The 19684-nt window shown below is 33.6% G+C and overlaps 1 protein-coding gene across 1 annotated transcript in view; it reads right to left on the bottom strand.

Moving 5' to 3' along the window:
• LOC142983688 (ABC transporter G family member 23-like) overlaps nt 1-19684 on the bottom strand; it is a 69585-nt gene that overhangs the window by 18233 nt on the left and 31668 nt on the right. The window contains exons 3-5 of the mRNA XM_076130679.1: nt 1932-2099; nt 1361-1520; nt 667-929 (exon numbers count right to left, since the gene is read on the bottom strand). Of these exons, the coding sequence (XP_075986794.1) occupies nt 667-929; nt 1361-1520; nt 1932-2053 (545 nt within the window). The 5' untranslated portion in view covers nt 2054-2099. The remainder of the gene's footprint in view (nt 1-666; nt 930-1360; nt 1521-1931; nt 2100-19684) is intronic.

The raw sequence follows: 19684 nt of genomic DNA, 5'->3' as shown, positions 1-19684 counted from the left end.
AAACTAGGTCTCAAATCTAGGTTAATATCTCATCTGCTACTTTTAAAAACGGAAGCGTAACATCATAACACAGCTCCAATGATCCAAATCCATATATGTATTTCCATTATGATGTAACAGTTTCCAAATATGGTACAGTACCATATTTCCGTACTAAGCTTATTATAAAATCATGTTTGGAGAGTCATTTTAAGAGAAGAAAAATTAACATTAGTTAATTTTAGTGATGGACTCTAAAACCATTCGTCGAATGAAAATGAAAGACAAGGGAAGACACGAAAACACGATCATGCGCGTGATTCGTGCAAATTGACAGTGGCATTATGTATAAAAACAAAGTTACATGTGACTTTTGCTAATGGACACCATTAATGTTTCTAGGGTTCAATGGCCTTTAAATTAAGTATTTCAGAAAATAGTAAAGCAGTTTTTATAACTTACTTTATAGGTTTCAACAAGTTGTGGAAGAATTCGGTCGAGAACACGGAGAACAAGAAAATAGTAGGAGTACCTAAGTGCTGAAACATTGCTCAAGTAATAGCGAAACTGTAACTTTACTTTCGGCTTAATTTGTCAGTTCAATGACTATCGAAAGAAAAACTTTTAGGCACCATCTACAATAGAACAACATTTCAGAGTTCGAAAAATTATCAAAAAATTACTAACCGTTCTCTCAACACAGGATCTAACCCGACAGTCGGTTCATCCAAGATGAGGAGTTCAGGCTCATGGACAAGTGCAGCAGCTAACGACACTCTCCTCTGTTGCCCACCCGACAGTGTCTTGATGAGGCGCCCACCGCTGGGCAAGTCCAGTAAAGTGCTGAGGAACTCGAAGCGTTCCACCATTTTCTCCATCTTCATGCCGTAGATACGACCGAAGTAGTATATCGCGTCGCGTACTGTGAATTCTCCTACTAGTGCTATGTCCTGGAAAAGAAATTGAAGGTTTATCTGTCATATTTCCTGACTAACGCGTTTTCTGATTTATTTTCTGTTACTTTTAAAGCAGCTTTTGTTTTAGGAGTCATCTATCGCTAGGCAAGGACTCCAACTATAAAGTTTTGACTAATAATGCTCAGAAGCTATATCAGAGTGATCTGAACTTTAAAAAAAGTACAAATCATAAAGTTGCACTGTGAGTCAAAAATCAAATAATTACTTTTCAGCTGTTCATTGAATTGGTAGTCATGAGAATCACTTACTATTTTATAAAAAGTAGAGAAAACTGGCTTTTGACATTATTTAAGATACGGAGCAAAAGACCAAAGTCAGATCCATATAAAAAAGATACTAGCCTTCTGCATTAGTAAAGGAAACAAACAAAAATTACATACTTAATTTAATTAAGATAATCTTACCTGAGGCATATACCCGACCCTAGGTCCAGGCACGCCACTGCCTTTCTCTCCTGGTCTTCCGCCAAGGACGTAGATATTCCCACTGTCCAGTTTCCTCCTTCCCACTATACAAGATAGCAGTGTAGTTTTGCCACATCCTGAAGGACCGAGTAGACCGTATCTGTTGGATAAAGGAAGACGTTTTAACTTTTATTTATAGTTCTGTATGATATTTTACTTCTGTTTTTTTTACTTAATATCAGGAATTTATAAGGAGACCAGACCTTTGCAGCAGGTTTTCTGTTTTAAATTGTCACTAATACGTTAACTTGCGCTCTATAAGCACACTACAAAACACACAACTTCAAATGATCTCATAGAAACCCTCGTTAGATTTCTTGTTCGATAAAGCGGGTTGAAGCATTAATACATTTTTAGCCGCATAGACGTTACATGATTATTACCCCTTGTAACAGGCTCATTGCCTATTACAGGAGCCTGATGGACACCATAGAAGTAGGTAATAGATAATTGCCGTTAATTATGAAATTTATTCCGTCAGTTAAAAAAAATCCTTATATCTCGTACTTACATAATGCCCCTATCAACAACCATATCCAGGTCTGTGAGTACTGGCTTGAAGTCAGGTTTGTCCTGCCTGCCGTAGAACTTGCAGGCCCTCTCGACCACCACCGCGGCGGAGCGGACCGCCATCTTGGATTGAAGTACTGACTGTTCTCGTTAAGCTAACATCTTTGATCTGTGGACAATACAATACAATAACTATTAGAAAAATAAAAATGCGACAATTGAAAGTAAAGAAATGTTCTTTGATCTCTGCCTACCCCTACGGAAAAAAGTAAGCTATGTATTATTTGAAACTGTACTTAAACTATCGGAGAAACGTTTTATTGTTGAGAAATGAACGAGAGAGGGTAGATCGCGTTTAGATTCTATTATTTTTTCTCTTTTAATATTATAATAATAGAAGACGGTATAAAACAAAGAACAAGGACTTTAAATAAGCGCGTAACTTTAGAAATTAAACTGGTATTCTTATTTTACGGTCAAACGTACGCTGTCTAAAAAGGTAGTTTAATGCATCGTTTTATTGGTTCCGATATTTAATGTGGTTGTTTAAAAAATAAAAAGTATTTGAACAAAATAAATGGTGTATTTTATATTCTATGTGAATTTATCAAAACACACAATCATGTCCAATCTGATAGAGATTGGACAAGCAATTCAGCATAACAAAATATATAATTAAAACAATTTCTGTCGTGTTTCTATCATTACATACAATTGTCGAAATAACAGTTAAATGTTAGGGAAACCTTGGAAATCATACATAATTGCATGGTGTAGGAACACAGTGTAAATAAAACGCAGTAGGTTTACTTTACCATTTAAAAAGTAACGGCCACACATGTAAATAAATATAAGTTTTGATACAAATGTGAACAGCGCTCTATATTAAGTCTTTTACAAATAATTTCAAATACTCTGAAAACTCAAATTGCTCATAATTTCAGTAAAAACTTAAATACTTAAGTAAAATAAATATAATGCTACTGTGCTAGGGCTTCCTCCCAGAACGACAAAGAAATTAGTCCTTGAGTCTATCACGCTGGCTAAGTGCGGGTTGGGGACTATAATTAAAATTGAAATAGATTTAAAAAAATCATCTTAATGAGTTCGGCTCAGCTGTTGAATTGTGAAGACGTAACAAACTGACTGATTGCTTGCATTTAGAATATTAATAAGTGTAGTATGAACAAACTTAAGCAGTGATAGCCGAGTGGTTTAAGTTGGCACCTCCCACGCAAGTGGTCGCAGGTTCGAATCCAAGGCAACACACCAATGACTTTTCGAAGTTATGTGTGTATTAGAAATAATTATCACTTGCTCTAACGGTGAAGGAAAACATCGTGAGGAAACCTTGCATGCCTAAAATTTGTTTAATACATTTATTGAGGGCATGCAAAGTCCCCAACCCGCACTTGGCCAGCGTGGTGGACTCAAGGCCTAACCCCTCCCCCTCGTTTGGGAGGAGACCCTTGCCCTGCAGTGGAACAGATATGGGTTATTAAAAAAAAAAAAAAAAAATGAACAAACTTAGATCGCACGCCCAACACTAACAATTAATTAATTGTCTTAAAACAAAATATGCATTATAAACCATCATCCTTCAATGATTTGTCACTTTAAATAAAATCTTAGTAACCCACGTGAATACTATATATTCTATGCACGAGTGAAACTGTCCTACTGTTATATATCTAGTCTATGGCACGTGAGAGTTGCGCGTGTTCATGGTAGGAAGTGATCTATGGTTTACTTCACCGCTTCCGATTGAAATAATTGTCTGTCATTTTGTTAATTCACTGATGTTAGACATGGTTTCTTTTCCTGTGACATTTTTTTTGCTATACCAGGGAAAAAGGTGTATTTTAAGGCTATTTAAGCGAATTTCTTCGCTTTCCTCTGCTAGCTGTACAAAAACACTTCAGGAGTTTCAAACACCTTTAAAACACTGTAATACGGGTGTGGTGTAACTAACATCTAAGTGCTGATCAACGAATAATATGCCCTGCCACTTAGCTCGACAGAAACATTTAATAACAAAAATATTTATCTCTTTTCCTTTCAAATTCAAATTATTTATTTCTGGCTAATATCGATAGAATAGTACCTTAACCTAAGAACTCAGATATTTTTTTACTAGCATTACATGTATAATATGTATATGCGTTCGGTGGGTATTTCTATGCAATTCGATTTAAAATAGTATTGATGCAGATGAGTTTTTTTTTAGCCTAAACCTTCTCACAATCGGTTTAATATAATAGTTTGACGGATAACCTACAAAAAGGTTTACTTTATTAAAATACTCATATACATACAGCCTTAAAAAATCACACGTAATACTCTCTACAATAAAGCGAATCGTCCAGAAAGTATTCTCCTACGAACGTATTTGGTAGTACTGAGTCACACCGGCGACAAGACGTCAATGCGTTGTTACCCTTATATGTACACCATTTACATATCTCGAATAGAAATGAATACGACATTGTAATAGAGAGTGTATGAGTGAAGAATGGAATAAAATTAATAGTGGATTAGAAGCTATGAATTATATAATTGGGTAGTTGACTGACAGTCAAATCAGCTACTCTTTATGAAATGTCAAAAGGACATAGTATAGAAATACGGTGTAGTGACGTCACAGTCTCGTATTTTCGTGAATAATAAAGTGCCCAATAAAATGTTTCGAAAACTTCGCGGAGCAAAATATTTGTGAGATCCACTACTTAGAAAATAACTATTAGTCCGAAACCATTACTTTCACGAGCTTTAAATTAAAAAAAACAGGTATGTAATATGTTACAAATACAGAAAAAAGGAAACAAATAGAGTATCAAGAAAACTTTAAAGTATAAGAAGTTTTATTTTTAGATGCCATAACACACTTCGTAAACCGACGGGTGACACATACATACATACATAGGTACAGCAATGTCTCAAATATTGACACTGCATGATGAAAGTATGACATAACAGCAATAACCCTCAGAAATGCCGGCAGAAGATTAAAGCATTTCTTTTTTAAACGGGGTCGTGTCAGCAAAACCTGTTCGTCTGTCTGTCCCACTAAACTCTTTAACACGTGTCTGTGTGTGAGTGTTGAGCTTTTATTTGTGTTACTGTGCGTGTGATCCGTGCGCTTGTCCATTGCGATGTTTGTCCGATTTTTTTGCCTGTTCGTCTGTCTGTCCCACTAAACCTGTGGTCCGCGGGTCACCAATGGTCCGCGGAAGAAAAATATGGTCCGCGAATGATTTTAAAATTTTAAATTTTCGGGATGATTATTACACTTTATTTTTAACTAGCTGACCCGCGCAACTTCGCTTGCGTCACATAAGAGAGAATGGGTCAAAAATGTTTCCCGTTTTTGTAACATTTTTTACTGGTACTCTGCTCCTATTGGTCGTAGCGTGATATATAGCCTATAGCCTTCCTCGATAAATGGGCTATCTAACACTGAAAGAATTTTTCAAATCGGACCAGTAGTTTCTGAGATTAGCGCGTTCAAACAAACAAACAAACAAACTCTTCATCTTTATAATATTAGTATAGATATTCTTAAATAGTAGTCCCTGCTAAGAAGAATAATATAAAAGTAGTCCCAGACTAAGAAAAGGTAACCCCTGCACTAAACTCCTTAACACGTGTCTGTGTGTGAGTGTTGAGCTTTTATTTGTGTGTTAGTGTGCGTGTGATTCGTGCGCTTCTCCATTGAAATGTTTGTCCGATTTTTTTGAGACGATTTTTTGATTTATGATAGGAAATTGGCTGATTGATTTTTCAGTAATTGATTGAAGACAAATTAATAATGATTGAGTTGAGTGAGATGTTTTTTTTTTCTGTCTACCAAAATAAGTGTGAGTGTGTTATTTTCATAAGAACTGTTTTTAGTCATCTATACTAATAGTCCATTGAAATGTTACATGAGATTTACATTTATTAGAGGACGCAATTTTATTTTTGGAACATGTAGGGGGGGTCAATAGAAGCTTAACTTGTCCCCCGGTCGCCATCTCGGAAAAGGGGGTGGAAACACTTTTTTCACTATATCTCGGAAACTATGCGTCTTACAATAAAATTGTGAAAGCATAATTTGTAGCAAATTATTTTGCCTACAAATATGTTAAAAAACTTTTTGCCCTAAATTAATAATTAAAGAAGTTAGAAGCAAAAATGTGCAATTTTTTCAACAAAAAATTTCTTTCCGAATTCGATCTACTTCGGAGCGCTGTTACTGAGTTTCTAATGAATGAAACTGAAAAAATTATAGGGAAAATTTTTCCTCGAAAAGTACTCTACAAGATTGGACTGAGGTAATTTTTTTGTATATAGACATGTCAGCTTAGCCTTTTTCCCAAACTATGTTGGAGTCGGATTCCAATCTCACCAAATGCAGCTGAATACCAGTGTTTACATGGAGCCACTGCCTATCCGACCTCCACAACCCAGTTACCTGGGATATAAAGCAATACCCTTGGTTAAGACTGGTTATCAGACTTCCAAGCTTCTGAGTACTGTTGACAGTCGTCAAAGATCTTCGAAAATAACAGCCGGGGCCCACAATTTAACGTGCCTTTCGAAACACGGAGGAACTTGATATGTGTAAGATGATCACCCATCCACAGAACAACCTCGGCAAGCGTGGCTTAACCTCATACATACATCCGCGCGGCTGTCGTTAAAAAAAGTTATATAGCAATAAAAAAAATGTTTATAAAAGAAATCGCACTTTTTTGCTTATAACTTCTTTAATTGTTAATTTAGGGCAAAAAGTTATTAAACATATTTGTAGGCAAAATGATTTGCTACAAATTATGCTTTCACAATTTTATTGTAAGACGCATAGTTTCCGAGATATAGCGAAAAAAGTGTTTCCACCCCCTTTTCCAAGATGGCGGCCGGGGGACAAGGGTGGCGACCCCACATACTTCAAGTTAAGCTTCTATTAACCTCCCCTACACGTTCCAAAAATAAAATTGCGTCCTCTAATAAATGCAATATTCGGCACTCAAATTGTAACATTTCAATGGACTATAAATAATAAAACTTGTTTTAATAATTATTGTACAAAGTGTATCTGTTTGTGTTTTTATAAAACTGCATTTAATATATTCAGCTATACTTAATACGAAAACTTTTTGCAACTAAATTTGTGTGTCTGTTTGTGAGAAATCTTTTAAATTACCAAACTTATCTCCAGAACTTTTAATGGAAGATCCTCTTAGGAATAATTAATACCAAAATATTTTGCATTCCTGCTTAATCTCAATAACATGTGACATTCGTGAGTAGCAGTCAATAAAATATTTAAAAAAACATTATCATTATGGACTTTTCGTAGGTGGAATGTAAATGATCGATAAAATTCAATATGTCACGTGCGAGACATCGTGTGTGTTTTGATAAAAAGTTTTAATTCGTATTTAAAATTTTCATTTGCAAATAAATTGATAAATTCACGTGGGAGAATATTAATTAGTAATTAAGAAGCAATTAGTATGCTAACTTTGATTGCTTTCAACTTCTACAGTATAGAAGTGTCTGTATATTTTATTATCTGTTTTTTATGAGAATACTTAAACATCCGATAAACCACTTACTAATCTATACTAATATTATAAAGCTGAAGAGTTTGTTTGAACGCGCTAATCTCGGGAACTACTGGTCCGTGGTGTTAGATAGCCCATTTATCGAGGAAGGCTAAAGGCTATATATCACCAATAGGAGCAGAGTACCAGTGAAAAATGTTACAAAAACGGGGAAAATTATGATTCTCTTATGTGATGCAAGCGAAGTTGCGCGGGTCAGCTAGTAATAAATAATTTTTATTTTATTCAGTTAGGGTTTGGTTCTAAACGAGATCGGCAGATTTCGTACAGCTTAAAGTTTGTGTTGTTTCGTAACAGAATTTGTACCACTTATTAAGGGGACTAAGTCACTTATTTTTATTTGGGAGTTTTATTTTTAGAAGTCCGGATTAATTAGAAAGTATTTGTTTATTTAAATAATAATTTTTGGTCTATGGCTTATATTTGTTGACAACTAAAGAAAAAGAAAATCTCATGAAACGTCACTTTTAGTCTGACGTCTACGCATCCGCTAATTTGCTGTTGTTTTGGATTGTGGTTTTGACAGCATCTGAGCAATTTATCGGGGCTTCTAAAAATGGACATAACTTTTACCTCCCAACTTTTAAAAATATAAGAATTTTAAAATAAGCTTGTCTATCATATTAGCTACCAATTAAAACAAAAAGTAAACCTAAACATGACATTTTATAAGCTGTACGAATTCTTCATATAAACCTGCCGTTCGCCTTTCGTCGATATTTTATAAGGCATATTATATCCCAGGTAACTGGGTTGTGGAGGTCAGATAGGCAGTCGCTCCATGTAAAACACTGGTATTCAGCTGCATCCGGTGAGACTGGAAGCCGACTCCAACATAGCTTGGAAGAAAGGCTAATCTGATATATATTATAAGGTATTCAAATCTGAAATTTAAACTAGAAATATTTAAAAAAGGTAGTTACATTTTCCATTTTTGAAACGACTGAGCTTGTATACAAATATATAATTACTTGTCAAAGAGTTAATTAGGGGAAGTTTATAAGTGAAGATTTCCTTTTGATGGTTTTTGTTTGAAAATATTGACGTCAAAGCTCATTGTTTATATAAAAATAAATAGTTAAGTGTGGACATTTATATACAGTGAATATAATGACGTCTTTACGTTTATTAGGTGTTAAATAAACGTGGAAACAAATAAAGCATTTTTATAACGATGCAAGTCATTACTACATATTATAAAACAAAGTCCTGTTGCCGCCTCTGTCTGTCTGTCTATATGTTCGCGATAACCTCAAAATCCACTGAAAATCCATTGAGCAATATTTTCATGCGGTTTTCACCAAAATATAGATGAATTTTGTGAATGATTTAAATAATACTGGTTAACCTTTACAAATGATATTACATTTGTTAAGGTTAACCAGTAAAAACCTAGGCGAAGTTGGGGTTGACCTCTAGTGTAATATAATAATAAATGATTAAGTTCATACACACATGCATAAAATGATTAAGTATGGACATTATTACATGTAATAAATGTGACAACTTTATTATTTTTATTGGCTATTAAATAAGATATTTTATTAACGACACAAATCTTCACGATATAGTCTTACTTTACTTACTAATATTATAAGTATATAAATTCATATGTCTATTTACCTCCTGCATGCATGCAAATGTATCAAAATTTTACACTCTTAGCCCCGGATTCCCCACTTATGAATAAGTATCATGTGAAATTTTGACAGTTGTTGTCTTGTATTTGCTGTCACTTTATTTATCGGATTAGTTATCCGACATTTATCCATTAGCCCTTAAACTCGCCTTGTATTTTGAAATAGAATTTTTACATTTAATACTTTTTGGAAAACGTTGCAATCTATAATAGCCTTAACGTATGTTCTTCGCTGACAATTAAATTTGTATTTTATAATTTCCTTTTAGTCAAAGTTACATAAGTTAAATAACTTGTAGAAAACAAATCAACGCGCTCAAAGTTATTTAAATTAACCGTGGGTTTACACAGACACTAACATAGTTAAAACAAAACAAACCACAGACTATTATCAATGTCTAGACGGAAAACAGGTACCAAATTAATAGATTTAGTGCACATAAAAATACCTGGTTGGTTTGCATTTTCGTATATTATATTTCCGATAACTCGATTTATTTCTCTGGTCTCTGCCTACTTTATAAGAAGAAGAAATGATTACATGCCGATTTATTATTTTTTCAAATAATAAAAATCATGGTTAATATAAGTTTGTAATTTAAAAGTACCTATGATTTAACATAACCTCAAATCTGGCCTGAAATTGATCAAATTTCAAATTCGAGAGTATAACTAAAAATCCTTCTATATTTTTTCTTTCTCGTAGATTTACACATACTTATTATACTATCGACACATAGAACTCATTCTCCCGCCCACGTGTCGGCTCAAATGGAAACACACACGGCGTAGACACTTGATGCAAGAGTTGCGTTACGATCTCGGATGACCGGAACACAATGTGCCAACCTTTGTTATGTCATCGACCTCGTATCTCGAATTGTCGGACCATGTGGGTAACGACATTTTTTTTTATTAGTATTTGATATCGATAGTTGTAAAGGTCACCGAATGATCCACATTCCTAGTTTGAATGCTTCTGAGAATAAACGCAAAAAGATCACGTTTGTTGTATGGGAGCCCCCTAAATAAATATTTTTTAATTGTTGTTTTAGCGGCAACAGAAAAAACTTCATCTTTGAATTAACTATCTTACTATTACGGTTCATAAGACAGCCTGGTGATAGATAGAGCAAAATTTTAATTAAAGAGTCCCGATTTTACTCTTTGGTTACAGAACCCTAAACAGAAATAAATATTAAGAACTTATCTGGGATTTTTAAAGTACTGACGTCAATGATTTCATTAATTATCATTTGTTGCTTTTATTGATTTTCTACAGGAAAAAGTCTTTTTCCGTTATTGCAATCATCTCTCTCTGTATCGGTAGTCAAGCCGCCTTCAGTCAGCCTCCAAAGTCTTTCTTAGAGATGAACAAGTACCTAATCTATTGTAGAGAACCTTGTAAGCAAGGTTTGCAGCTGTCGCAGGTGTACAAAAGTCAGAATTGACAGGAGGAATAGTTGACAGGGGTGTGCTTGATACAATTACTTTATTTTGAAAATACGCAGTAGTATTATGTTATAATATCTGTATATATCTTCCCTGCCAAGACTTCCTACTAAGTGGTTTTATTATTTATAGTTCTTTGCAATAGACCTTAAAGTACAGCAAAAGTCAAATCTGCGAAAGTTATTGCAAACGATACTGATTTTCAACAAATAAGACTTTATTTACACAAACAGCAACTTTAGAAAAAGTACAAATACAAAAACAAAATACAAAAATTATTTATTTTGCTCAATCGGTGTTTTACAATCAGTTTGTGGGAACCTACTTTTAAGTAAATAATGCTTGTAACTATTAGTAAACTCCAAATAGTAAAAAATATTTTTTTCACTTTCAAACGAAAGTGCAAGTGGTCTCTGCTGTCGGTGAGTCTGTAATGGCAGACTTACTGGCAGCGTTAACTCGAAGTGTAACAGATATTTATCTTATTACCGGCCCCATTGAAAACTGGTTACCGATTACATCAACTAACAACAACAAAAGTATTCGACACTGATTTTAAACCATAGGCCGTTTAATTTAAACAATGCTTTTAACGCGAAAGCGAATTAAGGTACGTAAATTATTGACTAATTTATATATGACTAGTGACCGCCCGTGTGAGTGTGAGTGATTTTCCCGTTTCCACATTTAAAAAAATGTTCTGCTTCACTCCTTTTAGAAGTAGCGTGATATTATGTAGCATATAGCTTTTTCCAATAAATGGGCTATTTAATACAAAACATATTTATCAATACGAACCAATCGTTTCTGAGATTACTGCGTTCAAACAAACAAACCCTTCAGTTTTACCCTAATAATTATATGTTTAGGTATATAAAGTATATAGATGTTTAAAGTGTGGTTAATTATATTTGAATTAATTTGCAAATCCAGTGATTTTTTGCATGATAAACATCAAATGCAATCACTTTTGCTGGTGCTATAATTAGGTACCATCAAAATTAAATTGTAATTAAAATACATCGTGTATAAAAATGAAATTTAATTGAATTGTTAATTGATTGATAACTTTAAAAACATAGGTTCGATGCCCATAAAAAGTAAATAAATAAATAAATATCATTGGACAACTCACACACGGTCATTTGATTCCAAACTAAGCAGAGCTTGTACTATGGTAACCAAATAACTGATAAACATACTTATATATTTCTAAATACATACTTATATAGATAAATTGACATCCAGGCTCAGGACAAATACTCGTGCTCATCACACAAAGATTTGTCCCGGGTGGGATTCGAACCCACCACACGCGGCGCTACGGTTGTTGCGGCGAGGTGACCGCTTAAACCACTGCGCCAAACGTGCAATTAAAAAGATTTTTAGGATTTGGTCAATTTAATAAACACAAAAAATGGACCGTTTGCACATTACCTTACATATTATTATGCTGTCTGATTGCAAATTTTAATTATAATTAATATACATTAGAAACGAACCTACTAAACAGTTTTCAACAGCAAAATCAAGGTGTAACCTTAACCACTGCACTATGTAGAGCATAATGCTTATATTTGCTAACAAAATTACATGAACCGTTCTACTTCAATGTCATTTAGTTATGTTATAAGTAATTTGTATAATACGAGTACGTAATTTGAGTCATAGTTGTGTATGAAGCTTGCGAAATTAATTACTAAGGCAATGAATTGTTGCGCTTTAAAAATAGATTTTTTTGCAATTGTCCATGTTTATTAGTCTTCTTCTTCTTCATCGTGCGGTTAGTGGTCAACTTAGTGTCAAAGTTGTTCAAGCTGCCCGAAAGGCCTTTGACGTGGCTTTACGACTGCTATCGTAGATAACAACCGAGACCGACTTTTTACGTACCCTCCGAAGCACGGAGGCGCCAAGTTCAAATGCCACTATGCGCGATAATACCATAATGGCGCGGTCACCCATCTATGGAATGACCGCGCCAAGGGTTTCTTAACCCAAAGATCGTTTACCAACCTATGCTATATTTATTAGTAATCAGGGAACACATAAAGAAAAGATTCGAATTGAGAACTTCCTTCTTTTTTACGTAAGGTAAAAACGGCTATAGGAAACCTTTACTTTAACGAGAGATTTACCCAACTACAGACATTTTTGTTTTACAAGAATTTTGGCATCAAATTGAACTAAAACAGTCAAAATAGTGGCTAGTTTCAGTAGTTATCACCAATGTGATAGGAAAACTCTTTCAGTAATAAAATTTTATCAGTGAAATTTACATTTAAAAGATGATGACGTGGGACATTATTGCAAACATTTTTGTCATATTATGGTATTATAAACGAAATTGATACTAGACCAGAATTATTCTTTGAACTTTTGAGAATAAAACCGGTCTATAAGCTAAAGTTTAACTGGTTAAAGGCAGCTTAAATTTAACTACTTTGACACTAGTTTGACCACAAACCACAAAAACACACGAAAATGTGGTCATCCGAAACGTTTTGTGTTAAAAATTAAGTCATATTAAGGCGTGTACATTATGCAATGAAACGAATCGTACGATGCTTTTCGAAATATCTTGTAGTTATTTGCATAATGCAAAATATGTTAATAAGTATTTTATTACGTAGCTTTCTGTATTTAGATTTAGTTCTCTAGATTTTTGGGTGACTAGCCTTGGTTGTTAACAAGGTTAGAAAATGAAAGGTCAACTAAATATTGAGTAGCAGTAAGTCTTTACATACATACATACATACATACATACATACATACATACATACAAACATACATATATACATGCATAATATCACGCTTTATTCTCACAGTGGTAGTCAGAGACCAAAGAACTTGTCAAAGTTTTTTTACGTCCGTTTAATACTAGGAAAGAAATATATAAACACAGGAGTAAGTAATGTTACTTATAATTACAATTTATTGACAATCTTTATTAAAATCTTATCAGCACCCGTAATTCACAAGAACTATTTTTATGGAGGGGAAGTTTTTTCAATCTCGTAAGCTTGCGTCTTAATAATACTGAGTGTAGAAAATGCCGATACAAGTTGTATTTAATGATAAACGGGTTCTATTTATATTTATAAAATATTAAATGATAACGTTGTTTTATAGTGTCAAAATATATTCATATCAATTATTATGTTTTATTTATATTAAGAAAATGTCATCTTATTTGAGTCCGTTTGATTTACTCGAATATTTGAAATGCAACAAACATGTTATTTTTAGCTACACCCAACTAAAAAACTGCTTAGTATTTTGAGTGGATATTAAAATAAATAATAATCTAAGTTCGAGAATTTTCTCGATCAGTAGTGCATTAAATGAGTTTCGAACTAACAAATAAATTTTGACTAAAGTAAATACTTACGTAAAATTTTCCCATAGGGGGGAAATTAGAGAACGTCACTTGGTACGATCCTTTTAAACTTTCTTTGCTTTATTCACATCCATACATCTTGTCATACAGGACCGGTTACAAACCTTTTTGCAAGAAATCATCGATATGATTTTTTTGTCTTTCTAGGACGTAAATGGAGTAATACAGTACTACAGTGTACAATACAGTACCTAAATATTTTTCCTGGCTATAGTATTATAGACTAAATCTGTATATTAATGATAAAATCATTGCAATTTACCTAATGTTTATCATAACTATGTGACTGTATGAAAGCAGGAAGTAAAACAATTGTTTATGTCACGCACGATTCTCTGAATTAAATATGTGGTGCAATATGAGTTTTTTTATATAATAGACGACGATTTTTAGGATATTGTTTTGGGAAAATGACGTAATTGTATGTATATAGTGACGTAATTATAATATATAGTTTTTTGGCAAAGGGGGATAGTGAAGTAGCAAGATTCCTTCTGTCTATACGTACGCCTTCCACGAATCGAAGGCTGAAGTCAAAACAACGACTTACGACTTTACAAAGTCATGTATGTATTAGAAATTGTTGACAGTTTTTTAAACACTATTGTGGTGTTGGTTGTAAAGGTTCGATATAAATACGAGTGTCTTGTTGTAACACCAAACATATAATGAATGTTAGCCTGCAAACTAAGTAGGTACATTTATAGGAGAGAGATGTGTCACACACTACAGTATTTTTAAGGAATGCTAGGTCCACAAATTGTTTTAGCCTCAAGGCCTTAAGCTTCCTATTTCAGGAAGGAGACCCTCTCTTATATGTGGATCATCAATAAGTTAAACCAATTTGTTTATACTTTTACATGGTTGGGTATGTTAAAAATAGCATGTTCGATTTCCAGGCACAATAAACATCGGCTGGGACGCGGAGTATCCAATTGGAGGTACCGTGTCCTGGCCACTTTATGGTGACTATTGAAGGAACACCGTCAGGTTTTTAGTCGGTATGCCCAAATATAAAGCCGGAACGCCTAGCCGGCGGGAGAGCCCGACAGACCCCCGCTTCCTCCCTGGAGCGGGACATGCAGTAATAAGTAATAAAGCATTTTCCTGACGAAAAAAAAAAAGGCACAATAAACATACTTAATAATATAGTATGATATGAATGTAAAGAAATATGTAAAGAATGAAATATTATTGGTACCTATTATTAATATTTTATAGACTTATAAAATCTTAATGCAATTTGTGTAATCTTAATGCAGCAATTATTACAAATATATAATATAATGGACCATATTGTTTGACAGTGAGTTATAAGGTCTATGACCTATTCGTCCTTTAAAAGATAATATTTCGTAGTCTAAGAGCTTCCTAATGGTTAGTTATTTGTTAAAAGGTAGGGTTTTTCCAATTTGTATTTTTATTAGTTATTTTTTATAATATCAATAAATTGAAGGATAAAGATATATTTTCTTGCGAAATACAAGGATGACGTATGGACATATTATTTTATAGGTATTTTGACTTTAGACCAAAATCATTTCGACAATTTAATATAACGTTCGTGTCATTAGTACTACCCTTTTTGAGGGTTAATCGATTTAGCAATAATTTTGCAAGAGTAAAAAAAAATGCCCATATTTAACAATTTTTCCAGTATTTATTTCAGACTAGCTGATCCGCGCCGCTTCGTTCACGTGTAGCAAAAGTAAACACTGCTCCTGATAAAAGTTGATAAAACGACAATCATAAAGTAGATACATACCGTAGCACGATTCTCTACAGTCGGTACTGTCGAGTATCGAAAGTTTGACATTTAAAATGTACTGTCAAAATAGTTCCTACGATGCCCGTTAGAGGCGCTGATCAGATTTTTATACAAAATTTCTCGATGACTAGCCATTGGATAGTGGTACAGAATACGGTTGAACAAACACAGTCGCAATAAACTCAATTACATAAACCTATTATAATAATAAAACTTACATAAATAATTGAAATGTCAGCGTTATGGCGTTACCTATAATGAGGAGTGAAAGCCGACAGCTGAGGGGTGAGCAGTGAATACTTGATTACAATGTTCCGCTCCATGGGTCTTTAGTTAACAGACCCATGGACTTTCTTAGAAAATGTATGGCTTGTATCGTGGAGTTTATTCAAGCAGGGTTTGTATCAAGTAGGTATAAGGGGCATATTTTTTATTGAAATACTTTTTTTTGGTCTTCAAAATATTTTTAGAATGATCATATTTTGGACTCGGCTGCCTTCTTTCTATATTATTGGTACAGAATTTAGCAATAACTATATATGAGAATATGGAAATTAACGCGAACACGCATTCTACCGTAAAACACCCGACGTTTCGGCGCAGGTTGCACTGACCGTGGTCGCAGGCTGACTTTCAAACGTCAGTTAATTCCCTTATTCCGATATGTGTTTTTAAAAACATCGAATAATATGTCTTTGTTAACAGATAATCTTCTTCTTCTGAATCCTTCTATTTCATTAATCATCTTATAAGTTTCTTGCTATCCTCGTTTAATAAGTCTAGTTTTTTGTAACTGGAAGCAGCCTAAACACAGTTCGATACATAAGAATTACAAACTGAACATGGATAACTTAAAACTACACCAAATAATGCAGAAGCTCGTGACATTACATCGAACATTTGTCGAAAAAAAAAATGTTCGAAACAAAATTCCATATTTTAAACCGACATTGATTACAACATCAATGATTGATATCCGAATTCCCTTTCTTTTACCTTCTGTGTGTTATTGAGAGGTCATCAACCCCGCCTAAGGCATGGTACACCTAACAACCAATATTAATAGCTGTAAAAACCTTGGCCATTGAACATATTCAATGACAAATGGTGGAATAGATATTGCAATATGAATTTGAAATTAAGGTGGGTTTGTTTTGGTAGCTAAGCTTGTAAGGTTAAATTCTTTATCTCTTCTATCTGTGCTTGCGAAATTAAAGCCTAATTATAAAATCAATAAGGGCATTTCATGTATCAGATATTTAATATTGGGTTAAAATTGCTATTAAAACGCTGATTCAGAAATGATGAGACTTTAGATAAGTGTCATATAATTTTACATACGTAATATTACATTGAACTGTAGTTTGTTAGTAACTAATTCAAATCTACTTATTACCTTTTTACCGCTTGCTGCTTGCATTCGAAACTGTGCATAAAATGTTTTATTGTAAAGCGTGTTTTGATCCGTTACAGAAATCAATCAAAATCATCATTTTAATATTATTTTTGTAATTAGGGCAAAAAGTTGTTCAACATATTTGTAGGCAAAATAATTTGCTACAAATTATGCTTTTACAATTTTATTGTAAGACGCATAGTTTCTGAGATATACCGAAAAAAGTGTTTTCCAAGATGGCGGCTGGGGGACAAGAGTGGCAACCCCACAAACTTCAAGTTAAGCTTCTATTGACCCCCCCTACACGTTCCAAAAATAAAATTGCGTCCTCTAAGAAATGCAATATTCGGCCCTCAAATTGTAACATTTCAATGGACTATATCCCTAGGAGAGGAGAGAACATGTTATGTGGTCATTCCACTAAAAAACCGCTCCGGTAACCATCTGTTACATGCGCGACTGACCCCCGGTTTCTGAGGTACATTTAGCGGCAGTTTATCTATTCAATAGCATTAAAACTCATGCAAAAAAACGCTATTGAATAGATAAACTACCGCTAAATATACTCAGAAACCAGGGGTAGAGAACCTTGGAACCTAAAAAACACTCCAGTGCTATATGCATTTTGCTTTGTTAAAGGCCGGAGTAGTTTAATAACTAAAATTGTTAACCTAAAAGAAACCAGCATTTTTTTAAAATTTAGTAGCATACTATTGAACTTTATAGTAATTTGTTAACCACTTTTTGCCATTACTGCGAATAAGACTCAGTTCCATAGTTTACTTATTTATAATTCTAAGATTTGTATAGAATATAAAAATAACATACATAATTCACACTCGGTCATGGGAAAAAGACAAAAAATGCAGTTTTTTAAAAGAAAAAAAAAAAAAAAAAGAAAAAAAAAAAAAATAAAGGTGTTGCCAGCGTGTGAATCATAACTTTAATTAATTTTTACATTTGGCCGTATGGCCGTCACCTTTGCTTCATTTTGAAGAACATTCTAAATTCTTTTAAAATGACTAGCTGACTCGCGCAACTTCGCTGGCGTCACTTAAGAGAGAATGGTTCAAAATTTTCCCCGTTTTTGTAACATTTTTTACTGGTTCTCTGCTCCTATTGGTTGTAGCGTAATGATATATAGCCTATAGCCTTCCTCGATAAATGGGATATCTAACACTGAAAGAATTTTTCAAATCGGACCCGTACTTCTTGAGATAAGCGCGTTCAAACAAACAAACAAACTCTTCAGCTTTATAATATTAGTATAGATTAAGTAGGTAGTGTAGGTTACAACAGGTGTCATTAAAATTTCAAGATCATTTAGAGAATGTCAAAAAGTAAAAAATGGGCAATGTTTTGTATTGATAATAATGGAGTTTGATGACCGTTATGTAAAAGAGCGTGTTTTTTTAAATAACTAAGTATATTAACTATTCTTTCAGAGAGCATATGACAAGGTCATTTAAATGTTCTTTACTAACTTACCCGTGGCATCACACGCGTTTTAAACCAGGTAACTATGTCTTTCGCTGGATAGAACTTTAGTACTCTACGAAATTTTATCCAAATCGGTTTAGTCGTTTTCACGTGAAAGAAGGACAAACAGCAAACATTTTTAGTATATAATAGATTCATATAGTAATTATAATACTAGTAGGCATCCAATAGAATTTAAAAACGATATAATTAATCAAACGAATTATCAAGTCAGTAATTCCTAAGTTGTAAATTAAACATGCAAAATCATAATAAATACCCGACTCAGTAATCGAACCCGAGTCTTTGTCTTCATTAGTCCACTAAATTTGTAACGTTTTTGCTTCCTATTTAAATATTTTAGTCTCATTTGTAAATACAAAACATAATGTTATATATTTCCTCAATTTATATTCGCCATCTTCGTGACCCGCGTGAATACTGCTCCTAATGTCATTTGCACGGCGGCCATTTTTAGGGTTCCATACCCAAAGGGAATCGAGACCCTATTACTAAGCCTCCGCTGTCTGTCTGTCTCCAGGCTGTATCTCATAAACTGTGATAGCTAGATAGCGGAATTTTTTACAAATGATGTATTCCCGTTGCCGCTATAAAACAAATACAAAAAAAGTAGAAAAATAAATATTTTCGGGGGGGGGGGGGGGCACTCCCGGTACCCAAAATCACACCAATAAATGATTTGATTTGATTTGATTCGATATCAAAAGCAGTAACAAGTAGACGCTTCAAACATTCACAGAATATTTAATTGTCTTGTTATTGAAAATAAATAATAAAATAACCATAAAGTAAATTTTAGAGGGGGCTCTGATAAAACAAACGTAATTTTTAAGCAATTTTTTCGTATTTTTTGGTACGGAACCCTGTCCGAGAGTCCGACTACTACTAAGTACTTGGCCGGTTTTTTATTTAGTTCCTTTAATTCTAACAAAGGAGTCTTAAATATGTTTTTTTCTATCTAATACAATTTTAATGTTCATTGCTTTTCATGCT

Source organism: Anticarsia gemmatalis, chromosome 24 (genome assembly GCF_050436995.1).
Source record: "Anticarsia gemmatalis isolate Benzon Research Colony breed Stoneville strain chromosome 24, ilAntGemm2 primary, whole genome shotgun sequence".
In the NCBI taxonomy this organism is placed as follows: domain Eukaryota; kingdom Metazoa; phylum Arthropoda; class Insecta; order Lepidoptera; family Erebidae; genus Anticarsia; species Anticarsia gemmatalis.
The sequence above is the reverse complement of the archived record's forward strand: the minus strand, read 5'-3'. Positions and strand labels throughout refer to the sequence as shown.